Genomic DNA, 16945 nt, shown 5'->3' on the forward strand with positions numbered 1-16945 from the left:
CCGCCAGCGATCTGAACTACTTGGTGAATTGCATGCCTAATATCTTGATCTTCCCATCCTTCAATGGGCTCTATTCATTAGAGCCAACACCAACTGTATATCACGGGACTAAAAGACATGCCTAAACGATTTTGATAATTACTGTTTAACAACAGTACATATAGATATACTTCTGTTTTTGGCGGGTATAAGGAAACGAACAAACACAAATCCCCGAAACGAACTGAAGCCAAAATAGGATTCAGAAATAACCATAACTAATGAATATTTGCAAAGATACCCTTGATTGTTATCATTTTTGCCAATTCTCGCAAAGTCTCTTCCCCCCCCCTCCCCCCCCCCCCCCCTCTCTCTCTCTCTCTCTCTCTCTCTCTCTCTCTCCACTCTTCCGTTTCTCCATCACGAGAACAAACATTACCCAAATCACGACTTTCACTACCTGCCTGCAACTTACGAGTATCATCACTGGCCACTGACATGGAAAATTGAACCGTTGGGTAGGCGAACAATTGGGCTGTGAAGCAGGGTTCGACTCGTTTCGTTTTGCTTGCAGTTGACGATCTGATCGGCGACGGCAGCCGGTTCGGTCGTTCCAGTGACCTATCTCGCGAACCCTCTGGTGGGATCTCGATCGCGGGTGGGAAGGTAAATCTGACGAACTGTGCGACTTTGATTTGAATTATGAGTTTCTGAATTTTGGTTAAATTGAATTTTGTTTTTGCTGTTGTCGATTTGGATTTTGGGTTGTTGAATTTGATAAAATTAAGAATTTTTCTGAAGAAAAAGTGATCTGGGTTTTTGATTTCAGACTTCCAGTGATCAATGGCGGCTCTTGTGCGTCCCACAGGGGCACCTAGGCCCAATAATAGTAACACTAACGCCCCACCACCCCCTAATTACAGTCCTAACAATGCTCAGAGGGATCCCGATTCGTTAGCTGGAAATATGCAGAATTTGAATCTTAATAGGCAGCCTTCCATGCCTAATTCTGCCTCTAGACCATCCCCTATTGGCCAAGCACCGCCTTTTCATTCGTCAGTCCCTCCTGCTGGGGCTCCTGTTGCACCTCCCCCTTTTCCGCGGCCTGGCCCTTCCCCCGCTGCGCTTGCAAGACCCGCGGCACCTCGATCAGGATCCCTACAACCAACATTATCCCCTGCCACCACCCCAGCAAGGTCAACTGGGCCTCCTGTTGGCCAGCCTTCGTCTTTTGTGTCTAGACCGCCTCCTGGGTCGTTTCCCCTTGTGGGTGGGGTAGCTCCAGCTTCTGGGCCACCACCTGGTCCCTTTCATACGTCAGGTTTACCGAGCGGTCCAGTTTCAGTACCGCCACCAGCATCAGGTCCTCGCCCAGGTCCTGGTTCTTTTCCTTTGGGTAGCGGTCAGAGCATGCCTCCTACGACTGCACCAGGTAGATTGATGAGTAATGGGCCACCGGTGTTTGGTTCTGGAGCTATGTCGGGTGGGCCTCGTTTCCCTCCAAGTGGAAATGCACCTCAACCACCTTTTGGACATCCACCAACAGTGGCAAGGGCAACAGGTCCTCCTCGAATGCCAACCATGCACTCTATGCTAGGCACTCCAGCAGTTAGTGCTTCACCAGGTCCTGTTCAGCAGGCACCACCATTTTCAGCAGCACCACCATTTTCAGCGGCACCACCAAGCATGCAGGCACCTCCGGTTTCTCCCTATGGCTCACAGACATGGCCAATGCAACAAGGGCAGGTTAGTGACTTGTATTGTTTTTGGAGTATTATGGATAATACCAAATTTCATATTATTGAGTCAACTAAGATAATCCAAAGTGGGCATGTGATGTAAAAAGCTAAGGTGTATATCAAACGGAAAAACTACCCAGGTGTACTGGCAACTACTATTTGTTATATGTAGTGATTGAAACTTGTTTCTATGCAAGACAACACAATCTAATATAAGTTAACTGGAACCAGATAGATTTTTTCCTGCTTCAGTTCACGTATAATAAAAAATATCCGCCCTCTGTTTAAGTGAAGAACACGCTTTCTAGTGGATGCTTTCAAGGTTTTTGCTGCAGCATCTTTAATACAATAGTATAATCACAATCCTTTTGAGCTGATTCTTATAAGCATCAATGTTAGTTATTTCCTATAATATTTATTCTCATACATGATTTCACATATTTAAGCATAATATCACGAGTTGCAACGTATAACCTTGAATACTATTTTTCTTCTTCTTTGTCATTTAAATTATTAGATTTCAATTTCTTTTGTTTCCACCTACACTTATGCAAAGTGGTAGATGATAGTGTTCTGATAGAGGGAAACAGGATGAAAGCATGAATTCGTTTGGTTGCTACTTAGATTTGGTTTCTGAAACATACTGACTTGAATTAGGTGGCTCCACCTTACCAATTTACTGGTTCTGTTCAGTCACCCAGAATGTTTGGAATGCCACCCCCACCACTACCAAATCAGTCCATGGCTACTATCTCACCTGCCGTTGGTCAAACTGGATCTCCTTTTACTGGGTCATCGAAGATAGATCCGAATCAAATTCCTCGGCCTGTACCAGGTTCGTCGGTGCTCATCCATGAAACTCGTCAGGGCAATCAGGCAAATCCACCTCCGGTATTTATTCATCCATAAATTTCAAGAGGAAAAAAATGATTTCAATAGTTGCTTTAGCTATATTTCTTGATACTTTTTGACTTCCCTACTCTCTACTCTTTCTACATGTGTAATTTCACTTTAATTGTCATTGCTCATATTCATGCTGCAAAGTGCAGTTAAGCATGGTGAAAAGCTAGATATTGTCTATCATTTACATCCTTTTGATTGCTTTTATTATGTTGAAGCCTGCTACAAGTGATTATATTGTCAGAGACAATGGGAATTGCAGTCCACGTTACATGAGGTGTACCATCAATCAGGTTGGGGTCTAACTTTCATGGATTGAGTGCTTATTACTGTAATTAAACATTTTTTTTATATCTCAATTTCAATGGAGCAGTTTTGATTTGTTGTTTTCTTTTCTAATAAAAGTCTAGTAATGTTATCATGTTTTGTCAATTTACCAGATACCATGCACGGCTGATCTTTTGACAACATCAGGGATGCCCTTAGCTTTGTTGGTTGAACCATTTGCCCTTCCTCATCCAGATGAAGAACCAATCCAAGTAATGTGTTTATAACATTACTGTTCCTTGCAGATATATATAAATTTTGAGAAAGAGACCATTTTAATGAAATTATACAATAATACATAAGTGACCAAGAAGGCCACTGGGAAGAGAGAAGAAATAAAAAACTAATAAAAGCCTAATAAAAACATGTAACTCCCAAGCAGAACTTAATCACCCCACCCTGCCAGTCTAGCCCAATACTTGAGAAAGAAGTGTGTTTAAACTCTGTGGAGACCGAAGTCCAGAGAGCATCCAAAACTGAATTTTGTCCCTTAACTGTCCTCAACCTCTGATCCAACATAATCTTCAAATACCTTTCAATTTCTTTTCAACACGACCACCCAGAGCATATAGCAAAAACCATCTATCCCCACACAACTTTAGCCTTTTTAGCCTTGCATAGAAAAGAGAAGCAGCCCCTTGGAATTACCAGCTTATATCAGACTTCTTAAAGAGCTTCAACCAAAGACCCATCATCACAGGGCCTTGGAGGACGGTTTGACCCACCAATTCATAATCTTCCTTGCACAAAATGCACTGATGAGGGGATAAACAGATCATCAGTCTCCTTTGAACCGTATCACAAGTTTTCACCTTCCCCTGAGCCACCAGCCAGGACACCAACCACTTTAATGGGAGCTCTCAAAGAGCCAGAACACCAACTTCACTTCAAAAAGTGATTTCTTTCTACCTGGAAGAAAAAGAAGAAGAGAGAAGATAACACACAACACTTTCACGATGCTTCCCTATGAATAATGTTACAAAAGATTCGGAAATGACTGAATTCTGAATAATTAAACAATCAGCATTTTAATCGAACTACTATGTTATTTCTGAATAATTTTGTTATAGGTTGTGGATTTTGGTGAAAGTGGTCCTGTTCGATGCTCTCGTTGCAAAGGCTACATAAATCCTTTCATGAAGTTCATTGACCAGGGCAGGAAATTCATTTGTAACCTGTGTGGTAAGGAAGATTTCTGTCTGTATTGTGTTGTTTGTGTTATCTGTCAGTTTATGCAACAGGACGAATTTGCGGTCCTGAAACTTATTCAAAGCAATGTCTATGTTCTTTTTTTCCTTTTTTTTTTTTTTGTGTTTGTTTCTAGGTGTGCACTGTTTTGTTTGGCTTGGAAAGGTTATTGAACTTTTATCTATATCATAAACGTGCTGAGACAACATTTCAGTTTCTTAAGCAATCTTTTCAAATATTTTAGAAGGTCATTAGTTAAGTTTAAATCCTTATCGAGAGTATGTTGTTTACTATTCTATTTTTACTCTTGGCATCTTTAAGGTCTCTACTTTGGACTCTGGATAAGGGTGTAGTATGCACTGTTTCTATTTATGCAAGAGAGGTGACCTTACAACGCATGACATTTCTTCTGCAGGATTTACTGATGAGACTCCCCGTGACTACCACTGCAATCTTGGTCCAGATGGTAGACGTAGAGATGCTGATGAAAGGCCTGAGCTATGTAGAGGAACAGTTGAATTTGTTGCTTCAAAAGAATACATGGTTTGTTGATTATGAGATGCAGTTATAACTGAACTAATTTTGCATAGTTCACCAGACTTACAAATCTTTTTTCTGTCTTCTCTTGATCATTTCATTTTTATTATTTGGCTTTTATAATTCAGGTGCGTGATCCCATGCCAGCTGTGTACTTCTTTCTCATTGATGTGTCCATGAATGCCATTCAAACTGGTGCAACTGCTGCAGCTTGCAGTGCAATCAGTCAAGTTATTGCTGACCTTCCTGTGAGTTATTTTGTCTGTATGCATAATGTTCCTATTTTGTTATACAAAATGTGATTGTGCTGTCCATAATGTTACATTGTCCAGACGGTTCTGTTTCTCAGCATTTATTGTTCATAATGCTATGCTTAGACATAAATCTAATGAACTTCGTTTGCAGTTGCCTTTTTAGCCCCCCTCCTCTTTTAATAGAGTTTTGTTATTTTTTTGTGTGTGATAGATGGACAACTTGAGCAGATAAAACGTCGTTGAATCTGATGGAAAACTTAAATCCTTGCTAACTGTAGTGTTATTTTCTTTGAGGCCCATTCAATCCCTTTGGTTTGGTTGGTTGAATAAAAGATGAAATTGATAAATGTAGCTTGGAGTTGTAAATGTACTGCATTATCTCGAAAACCAATCTCATTAGATCAAGGAAAAGGCAAGAATTCTAATGGTGAATAAATATTAGCTAGGGTTCATTTGCTTTTTTTTTTTTGGTTGTTTTTTTGTTTTGTCGAAAGAGTTAATTATCTTATGTACTCATTTGTATGCACATTTTTATTTTTCTATATTTCATTCCTTATGATCTGCCCTGGTTTTAACAAGATATGTTTCTATGTATGTGACCGTGTGCGTTTGTATGTATATATTTTTCCTTTTTTAGGAGAATGTGTATGCATGCATATTTGCTCGGTTCATTTTCCCAAAGCCTGTAGTCATTAGCCATACATTTAAATGAGACGACGACAGTTAGAATTTAATTGACTCACGTATTGATGTATTTATTATTTCAGGAAGGTCCTCGGACAATGGTGGGAGTTGCAACATTTGATGCAACAATCCATTTTTACAATTTGAAACGTGCACTGCAGCAGGTCAATATGAGTTCTCTTTTTCCCGAAATAAAAAACTTCATTATTAAAGTTGAAGAGCATAGTTGTCTTTGCATTTATGAATATTGTGTGAATTCTTTTTCGTCGGTGATATATAGAACCAGTAGTATTTATGGTTTTGGCTTCTATTCTGATTAGCAAATATTTGTGGTAATTTTTCATTTCTGACAAGCAAATTTGCAGCTAGTTTCTTCTCTTAACCAGTAACTTTTTTTTTTTGGCTTTGGCTTCTATTCTACCAAACAATTATTTGATATGGTTTCTCACCGAGGTCCAATATTTCTTTTCAGCCTTTGATGCTTATTGTTCCTGATGTGCAAGATGTTTACACTCCTCTGGAGACTGATGTGGTTGTTCAGCTCTCAGAGGTCAGTAGCTGCTACTTTTCCCTTCATGAAATGTATTGCGTACTAGTATTGATTTAACAACAATCATTCACAAGTCAGTCTGTCATCTTATTATCAAATTCGGATTCTTATTAATACTTTCTTTTATGGATTCTTAGTGCCGTCAACATTTGGAGCAATTGTTGGAAAGTATTCCCACCATGTTTCAAAATAGTAAAACTGCTGAATCAGCCTTTGGTGCAGCAATCAAGGTATGTGTATAGCCTGACACTGTTATTTACTGAAATATTTGTGGTGTTTGTGGTTTGGTATTCCATTTCCAAATACAGAATATCGGGAGGTCATAACTCCTATGAGTTGGTTATGCTTGTGCATGTCATTTTTGTTCATCTATTCTGTCTAGGTTCTTTTGTCCGGAGCAGAGTATAATCAGAAGGGCAATAAGATAATTGATGCTTATGTTCTTTAATGGTAGTTGAATAACTTAAGGCAAAGAACATTTAAGAATTAAAATGGTGGGCTAAAGTCATTCTCTGACATGTTAAGTTTAAGAAATTTTTGGAATAATTTTATTAAATACAAGAAATTGAAAAACCTATATGTGTAGATGCTTGCATACACCCGAAAGTTTTGTTGTTGTTGGAATAATTTCATTTTCCGACCCCCACTTAATGGGATAAGGCTTTGTTGTTGTTGTAGATGCTTGCCTACACCTGAAAGCTGATTGGATCAGAGTTTTGTTCTTGCCAATATGCTGATCAACTTTCTTATTTTTCCTCCTTTTGGCTGTGGACATGCCTCAATATTTGTGTATCATGTCTGCCTTATTTGGCTGCCAACTGGGTTTTACTTACTGTCTGAACATGTCGGGATTGATTTCAGTCAAACCCACTTTGACTGCTGACTAGTTGACAAACCAAAATGTGGAGTTAACCCATTATTTGAGCTGTTAAACCAGCCCTTAGCGTTGAAAATGATAAACCTCGTTTCTGGTGGTATTTGAACACTAGAGCTATGGCATTAATCTACATCCTGCATTCCATCTAGACAGTCAAACCCTCAGCTTTTCTCTTCTAGCTACCACTTTAAAATTTATCAAACCTATAACATAGTTGTATAATAGTATTTGTACTTTATGTTTTTAATTGTTTATAATAGAATTGTATTATAATTTAAATAGATCTAATTGTCAATAATATCTGAACTTATATATATATGAAAATAATGTATAGATGATCAAAACATCTAACAGTATTGCGGTTGGTCAACCAGCCCAGTAATTAAGCCCTATCTTTGGATTTAGACTTGCTTTACTGTGAGGAGCACTTTGTATCCAATCTCATTGAGTATATTTAGTTGATACGTATTTCTCTTCTTATTTGTTGGGGGTAAGGCTAGCCGACATTCACCTCTCCCAGACCCTGCGTAAAGCGGGAGCCTTGTGCACTGGGTACGACCATTTGTTGCTGTTGCGGCTAGCAACAAAATCATTAAAATATGATTTGCACATTTTTATTTTATAAACGATTGATATGTAAATTCATTGCGGGTAATTCATTATCTCATTTTTTTTTCCTCCTTGCCTAGGCTGCTTTCTTGGCAATGAAGAGTACCGGAGGGAAACTTTTGGTGTTTCAGTCAGGCAAGCTTGTACCCCATATCTACTTAATGTGCTCCCTTATGTTCCCCCCTCCCCTCCTTTAAACACGTTTATATATCATTGCAAGCAAAGAAAGAAAAACAACACGCTTGGGGTGCACGTCTTAAGAGAGTGGAGAATTGAACATAAGTAGTTTTATAAGAAGAATATTTGGAAATGCTTATCTGTTGTGTGTTGTTTCAGCCATTAACATTACCTTTTCTTATTGTCCAAAGATAATTAGATAAACAACCTATCTAGTCTGAAAAAAACTCGACCTAGAACAAATATTTCAAAGTTGCTGATGTTTCCAGTTATCATGGTTTTCCCTCTGTTTAGAATTCTGAATTTTTAAATTCTCACCATTACCTTGTAGTCATGTCTAAAGTATTCAATTCTTGCTATCAGTCAACTTGAATTACATATAAATGGTTCAGAGATGTTTACACCGGTATCATTATTGGTCCTGTATACTTCTATAGACCAATTTTCCAAAAGAATTTGTATGCATATTTATTACATTCGACATCTCCTTTCTATACATGGTTTATTGGCATCTCAGAGTATACTAATGATTTATGTGTCTGCAGTGCTGGCCTCAACTGGAATTGGAGCCCTCTCTGCTAGAGAGGCTGAAGGAAGGGCTAATATATCTTCAGCTGAGAAGGTAATACCTTTTATATGTGTTCTTGTATGCCATCTGTGTGCTTTATAGCAGTGCTATTAAGCAAATAGCCCTTTACACCCTTGATTGAGGCCACAAACATGAAATTATATGGGAACTTGTCGTTGTGAAAGTCCCAATAACCAAATGGTCCGTTCCCATCGAAGACCTTACTGGTCTTTTCCTTTTCAACTGAGTTATTTCTTTGGTGAAATTTGAAACGCTCCTATAAAGCTGTAAGGCAAAGGCCACTCTAAAGAGTGGAAAAGTAACAACAATGGTTGGAAGGAAATAAAAAATGGATTTGTAGGCCAAAAAAAAAAGTGGTGGTCTTTTGCTTTATTGTTTAATGTTGGACAAAGAACAACAAAACTCTTGCTTCATTATCTCTCATTTTGAAAACATATGTTACAATAATCTAAATTGGAAATTTAATTATTAAAACTGTATCACAAAAGATGAGAAGAATAAGAAACAACTTATTTTTTGTAATTTATGTCAACATATCAAACTAGGAAGCCCTCATGTATATTTTTGCCTTAGGCCTCACTTTCTCTGGACCCTGTTCCTGCTTATAAGATCTTGCTTTTCAATTACATATGTTCAGTTAAGATGAATTACGTACCTTTTGAAAGAGCTTTTCTCGAATTTCTGGCCCACTTGAAGATTTGTCGAATTAGGTGGCTGTGTAGATAGACTTGGGATTGTTAATACAAAATAAATTGACATATTGGGTCTTTGTAACTGTGATATCATCCAACTTTGGAGAGTCAATTTGCATATGCTATGTGGCCATAACTGTCATCCCTTTACATCTGTTGAGTAGTCTGTTCAATTGATCGTCTTGTAGTCTTGGCATTATGTTTTCTTTGTTTAACTGCATTTCAGGAGGCCCATAAATTACTCCAACCAGCAGACAAAACTTTAAAGGCAATGGCAATTGAATTGGCTGAATTTCAGGTAAGCCTTTGACTAATTTTTTCCCCCTAGACGATCGATCAGTTAACATGTTGGTGTGAATTCTATACTGACTTAGATTTATAGTGGTAATTGACAAATTCGTGATTATTTGAACTATTTTTCTTTTTTCATGAAATGTTCCAGGTGTGTGTCGACTTATTTATCACTACCCAGTCATACATAGACATTGCTTCAATCTCTGTCATCCCAAGAACAACTGGAGGGCAGGTACAATGAATTTGCTTCTATCCCCACCCATACTTCGGGCATCAAATTTCTCTGTTATGATTTGTCTAGGGTTTTCTCTAATTGACTTTTCTAGTTTATTCATCTTTTTGTTTTTTTTTTCTTTATCCACATATCCACCATCTCAAATCAATCTGTGAAATCAGATTTGAGAAGCATCTGCCACTCGTAACTATGGATCATTTCCACATATAGAAGTAACTATTTGTGTTACCTTCTTTTCCTTGTATTAACATTCTGTTTTCCTCAATCTCTCCCAGGTTTACTATTATTACCCCTTCTCAGCTGTCTCTGATCCTGCGAAGCTCTACAATGATCTTAGATGGAATGTCACAAGACCTCAAGGTTTTGAGGGGGTGATGCGTGTACGATGCAGCCAGGCAAGTTCTTGAGCCTCATTCTCTGTTTTATACAATGATTGTGAATTTTTTTTTTACTTTCTAAATTAATTATTATAGTAAGATAAGTTTGCTTTCACCATTTGCAGGGTATTCAAGTTCAAGAGTACCATGGGAGCTTTTGCAAACGTATCCCTACGGATGTTGACGTACCTGGGGTTTGTACATATCCTTGAATATCCCTGATTACTAGTACATCTGACTATGTTTCTTACTTATCATTTATCTTCCATGGAAGTAAATTTTCCCCTACCCCCTTGATTGCGTTGACCGACAATGACAGTAAAATCAAGATTTTGCAATTTGAAAAATTTAGTTCTTGTTGCTTAATCATAGCCCGTTTATCTAATTTTCTGTTTTGTGGGTTTCGTTCTCCTCGTTCTCCCTCTCTCTCTCTCCATCTCCTTTTTCCGTTTTCGTTTTGCCTTGGAAAGAGTGATACTGCCTCTTATACTGTTTGTTGAAATCATAACTGGTCGCTTCTATCTGCAGATTGACTCTGATAAAACTATTATGGTGACCTTAAAACATGATGATAAATTACAGGATGGCTCAGAATGTGGTTTCCAGGTAAATTTTAATTTCTCTGCTTTCTGCCTAAGGTTTCTAATGCAATAATTTTGATATACTATCTTGTGAGCTTTTCTTGTATCTGTCACTACTGATTTTACGACTTCGCCCCATCTCTGCAACTGAATGTTCATTTCAATTTTTAGTCATATTTATATATTTCATTATTAATATATTTTGATATTTTGCATTATCCAGTGTGCCCTTTTATACACAACTGTGTATGGCCAACGGAGAATTCGAGTTACAACTTTGTCTCTGCCATGCACAAGTATGCTAAGTAATCTGTTTCGTGCTGCTGATTTGGACACTCAATTTGCGTGTTTCATGAAGCAAGGTGTGCTATTGTATGCTCTTCGTTGTTGTTTCTTTTTGTTATCCTCATTTTCCCATTATGTAATGCTTGTTTTCCTCAGTTAAACCCTGTATTTAAATCTGTGAATTTATATATGAAATCACCGTCTTTAAAAACACTTTCATCATTCACCTCTGATATATTGAAATGATGATATAAATTCTCTTTCTTGACGTTCCTTTTCAATCACTTGCTGCATCTTGCCAATTTATTATTTCTTAGGATTGCAGTTTCTTGTGACATTCTGTCTAATTTCCCTTGGACGAATTCTAACTGTAAGTCCTTTTTTAATATTTGTGTACAGCGGCAAATGAAATTCCTTCAAGTGCTCTCTTGCGTGTACGGGAACAAGTTACAAATCTGTGCATCAGTAGTCTTCTGTCGTATCGTAAATTTTGTGCTACTGTATCATCATCTGGACAGCTTATTCTTCCGGAGGCACTGAAGCTCCTGCCTCTATACACCCTTGGTATATTATTATTTACTAATGTATCCATTACTAGTTTATATGAATTTATGATGTTTTTATTTTTTTTCGTAGTTGGTTTCTTCTGTTCTGATATTTTGAGCATAGTATAAAAACTTAGGGAAAAAGAGGTCGATGATAATTTGATACAAGTCAAAACTCTAAAACTACCCTACAGCAGCTCCCCAACCTAATGTCTCTAATCAATTTACACAAAATGAAACATCCCTAAAGGCTGGAGACACAGAAGCCCATAATGATGCCCAGAACCTGACTTTTTTTCAAGAGCTTATTCCCATGGACTGTGAGATATGATCCAAGCTAAAAGACAAACCTTAGCAGGAACACTAGACTTCTCCATGTAGCTCAGAAATGGACTGCTTATCACCCAGAAACGAATTTCTGTTCTGATTGATAGAATGTTAAAGAAAAACATTCCTCTTCCATTGTGGAAACATGTTGCACAGAATTATCAGTCAGCTTCTTAGAAGAGTTGGTACGTATATTAATATATTTATCTTGTGTTCCTTTTTCAGCATTAATCAAAAGTACAGGGCTACGAAGTGATGGAAAAATAGATGAGCGGTCCTTCTGGATCAACCATGTTTCTTCCCTTTCTGTTCCTTTGGCAGTTCCACTGGTGTACCCCAGAATGGTGGCCATTCATGATCTCGAATCCAAAAAGGTGTGTCATTTAGCTTCTTATTCAACCCTTTGGGATATGCATTTTATATCACCGGTGGCATTTGTTAATTGACAGGAGGGTGATGAATCTCCATTTCCTCCGGTGATTCCACTTTCCAGCGAACACGTGAGTGATGCGGGAATTTATCTTCTTGAAAATGGTGACGACTGTTTAATATATATTGGGAATTCGGTGGATCCTGGAATTTTGCAGCAACTGTTTGGAATCTCCTCTGCTAATGAACTTCCTACTCAGGTAGCCCCATCATTTATCACTTTGGTTACTCATCTTCTGCCTGATATAAATTGTAAAATACACTTTTGGCCTCAAGCCACAGGCATTCAGTATTTGAACTGGATTTCTTGGATCCTGTTTCAGTTCACTAGAATGACGGGGCTGGGTGCTTAATTAATTTTTTTACTGAGGCTTAATTCATTCTCTATCATTGTTTTGGTTGTGGTCATGTTTTTAATTATATTTATATGATTGTCAAGATTTTGATGATAAATGAGGGTGCATGAGTTAAATAACTTCATTATCTCGGACACTTTCTCGCTGTGCAACGTATCATTATTTAACTCGTAAGTTCTTTCCCCCAGTTTGTGCTGCAGCAGTATGATAATCCGTTATCGAAGAAGCTGAATGATGTGGTAAATGAAATACGGCGCCAGAGATGTTCCTACCTTCGGTATGATATTATGTTCTGTTACTGGTTCCTTGCATTCACTTTTTGATGGTTTCATCTAAGGCAATGATTTCCACTTCGTCTCGTTTATTTGCAGGTTAAAATTGTGTCGGAAAGGAGATCCGTCAGGTGAGAATATATCTGATTCACCAGAACGGCAATAAATTAAAGAAAGCTTATGAATTTGGTTTGATTAAGTATCGTAATTATCTTTTGTTGCAGGAGCATTGTTTTTGTCATGCTTGGTGGAAGACCAGAGTCCGAATGGCCCCTCCTATGTTGAGTTTCTGGTACATGTCCATCGGCAAATACAGATGAAAATGGCGTCATAAGTAACTAGCTTTGCTTCTTCAGGTTGAAATTGAACGACAAGTTAGACTACTCGAGGAAAAATAGACGCTACGGCTAGTATATACAAAGCTTGCTACTGTTTTTACATGTGAGAAAATATGATGTCTTTTACTTTTTTAAATGTTTTGTTGTGCGGGTCTTAGTAATGCACCAATCATCGAGTATGAAAATTCATTTTGATTGATTTGTTTTGAAGAGTGGGGGCTCCTATAAATACTAATTGAATAACCCTTCAAATTTACATTTGACAATTTTGTTTTGACATCTCTACTGGAGATGCTCTAATTCGGCTTGTGCAATTAGTACTAGTAGGGGATTGTGTGTACCCTGCAGTTCTCATGGTCGACTTTCCAATCTGCTTAGCATTAATTTTAAGTATGAGGTTTTTGGTTTGATTTTCATTAGAGAGCAAGCTTGATATCAAATTATTATGACTAACGTACTATTTGCGGCTTAAAACAAATCTCTTACTTATTAATGTAAATATGTCGTTCTATGGAAAGATTAAAATTGGCGTTGTTGATGCTGAAGATCCTCTCTTGTGGTTTTTGAAATGACTTAAATCTCATGGATGAATAATTGTACTACAGTAATTTAAGGCTAAATTTTTTTTTTGGGGGGGGGGGGGGGGAGGTGTTCAAGTTATATTTTTGGCGACTAGATTCTACGGTACTCATTAAAAAAATAAGATCTCTAATAAGATCTCGGTACAATTAAAGATACCCTATGATGGTCCAAACACTCCAATGCTCCATGATAAAATTCAAGTAAATGACAAGATATGACGTTATTACCGCTCTAACAAGGTTGGTAGTTACATTGTGGACGTTCTATTACATTGTTAAGGTGGGTTTTTGTGCTTCCACATGATTGAATAACAAAAAAAACGCCTATTGTTATACCGATGATGTACTATTACAGTATCGACATTAACTTACACAACATCTAATCATGTTACAACATAATGTTAGCATATAAGATCTAAGGTAAGGTTACACTGTAATCGTTCAAATTTAGAGACATGAGTTTAGTTAAGTTGACTATAGTAGTACGCTCCACCTTTTGTATCCAAGTTTAAATCTCCATCTTCGTAGTTTAGATAATTTAGTATAATTACCCTAACATTTGTCAAAATTCCTATAATAATTACGGACTAAAATTAATAATGTTTTTACTTTATGAACAAATTGAATTTCAACCAATATGGTTGACGATGATTTAATATTGACAACATATTGATTAAACATTCACGACATATTGATTAAATATCGACAATATATTGAAAAATTGATCATTTCAACAATTAAAGGAATAACTAAGTGAAGTGCATCTTCGTCTTTTCGTATCCCAATAGTTCTGTTTCTGTACAAATTACAACATGAGATTGTTTTTGTAAAACCACATAATAAGAGTTCTAATATTGTACATCAACCTGTCCCTTTAACCATCCACACTCCCCTCAATAGTCTCAACTCACTCATGCATGCCACTGCTCTTGTTCTATAATTGATCATGCATGATTGTTCTCTAGATTTAACATTTTTTATTACTTGCTTTAATACAATGATATTATTTATATTATGGGCTGAGAGATTTGGAATAAGCTAACTTGATCTACGAGAGTCTATTTACGAGAGTGCACATAGCCATAATAATATTTGTATCAAACTTGATCTATGAAAGTCAAACCTAAGACCTTATTTACAAATGAAAAAAAAAAATATCACTAGATTGTAATATTAAGTGACAATATTTTATTTATTTATTTAAAATAAGTAATATATTATTGAAAGAAAAACATCACCATTCTCAAACATTACAACTTGAAATTTCGACGAAAAGTTATTCAACTGATCAATTCAATAAACATTTAAATGAAAAGCAAATACATATAACACGACAAAAGACAAATGCCACAAAAATGACATATGCCAAAAATACAGATTGAACAACCACCATGGGGTGCTTCAGTAGCTAGGGATGAATTCCAGGTCCGTATTTCACATGGCATGTTCTGGGTTTAAATCTTGACACTAGTGAATCGTAAGATGGTGGCCAAGAAGAGGCTGAAATGCCTCTGTGAGTCTTCCCGGCTTCCGATATAGTGGATTGCTATGGCGAATCACTAGCTGGTCCTTTTTAAAGAAAAAAAAAATACAGAGTGAACGCAAATAGATAGAACTCGACATATTCATACCATAAACATATTGAAGAAAATTGTAAAAAAAATAAAAAAAAAAGACTACGAAACACAGTCGACTATCATCCCGAGTTGAGGGCATTTTGATACAGATGCATAGCTTTTGAAATTTTGAGATTAAACATCCATGTCTTTTAAAATTTTGATTAAACATCTTCCTACAATTTAGGCACCACATAACAAAATTATATGATTTGTCATTATATGTAGTGTACCAAATTAACTATAAACTCTCTAGTAGTTAGGTGCTTTAGATTTTGGCTTTTACAACTCAATATTTCTAAATAAAAACCCATCTATCTTTAAATATCCAGTTTAAGTCCAAATTTAAAATTTACAAACATATGGGAACACTATTAACTTATTAATACAATTTATTTACACGCATGTCACTTGTTTGTACCGTACTTAACCAATCCCGAAACTACTAAGCACCGGTCAACGTTATACCGTCAATGACCTAGAAGAGTTTCCCTCAAACCAGGAGGCCAATCACAGTGTGATACGTGTCGACATCAGAAGCCAATCATAGCATGACACGTGTCAACATCAGAAGCCAATCATAACACGACACGTGTCAATGTCAGAACAAAACTAGAAACTCTCCTCTATAAAAGGAGATCATTCTCCCACACTATTTCCTAATGTCATTTGTACTAAATCATTCACTAGTACTCACTAAAGGAGAGCTTGAACCTATGTACATGTGTAAGCCCTTCACAATTAATGAGAACTCCTCTACTCCATGGACGTAGCCAATCTGGGTGAACCACGTACATCTTGTGTTTGCTTCCCTGTCTTTTCCTTTGGCCTTGTTCTTACCTGCAAGACAAGGAGAAAGAGAGCAATCAGTCAGCATTTGGAATCAAGCTTCCAGTCAGGAACTGACTACCTGGAACTCCTTGCCTGATTACTTACCTGGCATTGCTCTCGAGTATTCATCTTCAACATCTTATGCTTCCAGAAAAGATACCACATCTGCCTGAGGAATAGATAAGGGCAAGTGAGAAGGATACAAGAAAGCATGTGGAGACAAGCGCCACAGAACACCTGCCGATTCATCTATTACTTTGTCAATAGCAAAAGTATCCTATATCATCAAGGTTGAACGCACTCTTGATTTGATGGACTTGTTTTGACCCTCAAATTCTTGAGTTGACCTTATATTCTGGAGGAAACCAGAAAACCTTCCAGCCCAGTTCAAGAATAAACTTGTGGAAAGTTACTTATTCAAAAGCAAAAGTATCTCATATCATCTCTTCTCATTTTTTCTTCTCTTTATCCTTCCCACTGCCTGCAAGATAGGGAGAATGAGAACAATCAACTGGAACTCAAAATCAAACTTCTGATCTGGGACTGATTGCTGGGAGTCTGATTGCTTACCTTGTCTGTCACATCTTTTGGTGGATCTCCTAGCTTGGTGACTTGGGGGACTCTTACTACATGGTTTGTATCGCACTTGACCAAGCCTGAAACTAAAAGTAAGCTTCAAGTGAAATTGATACATTACCTTGTGCATCTCCACAGGTTAAAGATACCACCCTTTGATGGAGGAAAAGTACTTTCAGAGAAGATGCCACATCTACCTA

At 37.2% G+C, this 16945-nt stretch overlaps 1 protein-coding gene across 3 annotated transcripts; it reads left to right on the plus strand.

Moving 5' to 3' along the window:
• The first annotated feature begins 330 nt into the window (after positions 1-330).
• Positions 331-13441, plus strand: LOC126613735 (protein transport protein Sec24-like At4g32640). 3 transcript variants are annotated; one of them, XM_050281319.1, is made up of 25 exons: positions 332-645; positions 809-1725; positions 2376-2609; positions 2837-2911; positions 3059-3157; positions 4016-4127; positions 4549-4676; positions 4799-4918; positions 5692-5772; positions 6081-6158; positions 6296-6388; positions 7725-7779; positions 8367-8443; positions 9329-9400; positions 9545-9628; positions 9907-10026; positions 10134-10202; positions 10537-10614; positions 10813-10951; positions 11274-11438; positions 11972-12120; positions 12196-12375; positions 12720-12808; positions 12903-12934; positions 13028-13441. In XM_050281319.1, the coding sequence occupies exons 2-25, from the start codon at positions 823-825 to the stop codon at positions 13135-13137; spliced, it is 3342 nt and encodes a 1113-aa protein (XP_050137276.1). In that variant the 5' UTR covers positions 332-645; positions 809-822; the 3' UTR covers positions 13138-13441. The 3 variants fall into 3 exon arrangements, with proteins under 3 accessions (XP_050137278.1, XP_050137276.1, XP_050137277.1); XM_050281320.1 differs by having other exon boundaries at positions 2412-2609; XM_050281321.1 differs by lacking the exon at positions 5692-5772 and having other exon boundaries at positions 331-645.
• Positions 13442-16945: the final 3504 nt, after the last annotated feature.

The sequence above is a fragment of the Malus sylvestris genome, chromosome 2 (genome assembly GCF_916048215.2).
Source record: "Malus sylvestris chromosome 2, drMalSylv7.2, whole genome shotgun sequence".
Lineage (NCBI taxonomy): Eukaryota > Viridiplantae > Streptophyta > Magnoliopsida > Rosales > Rosaceae > Malus > Malus sylvestris.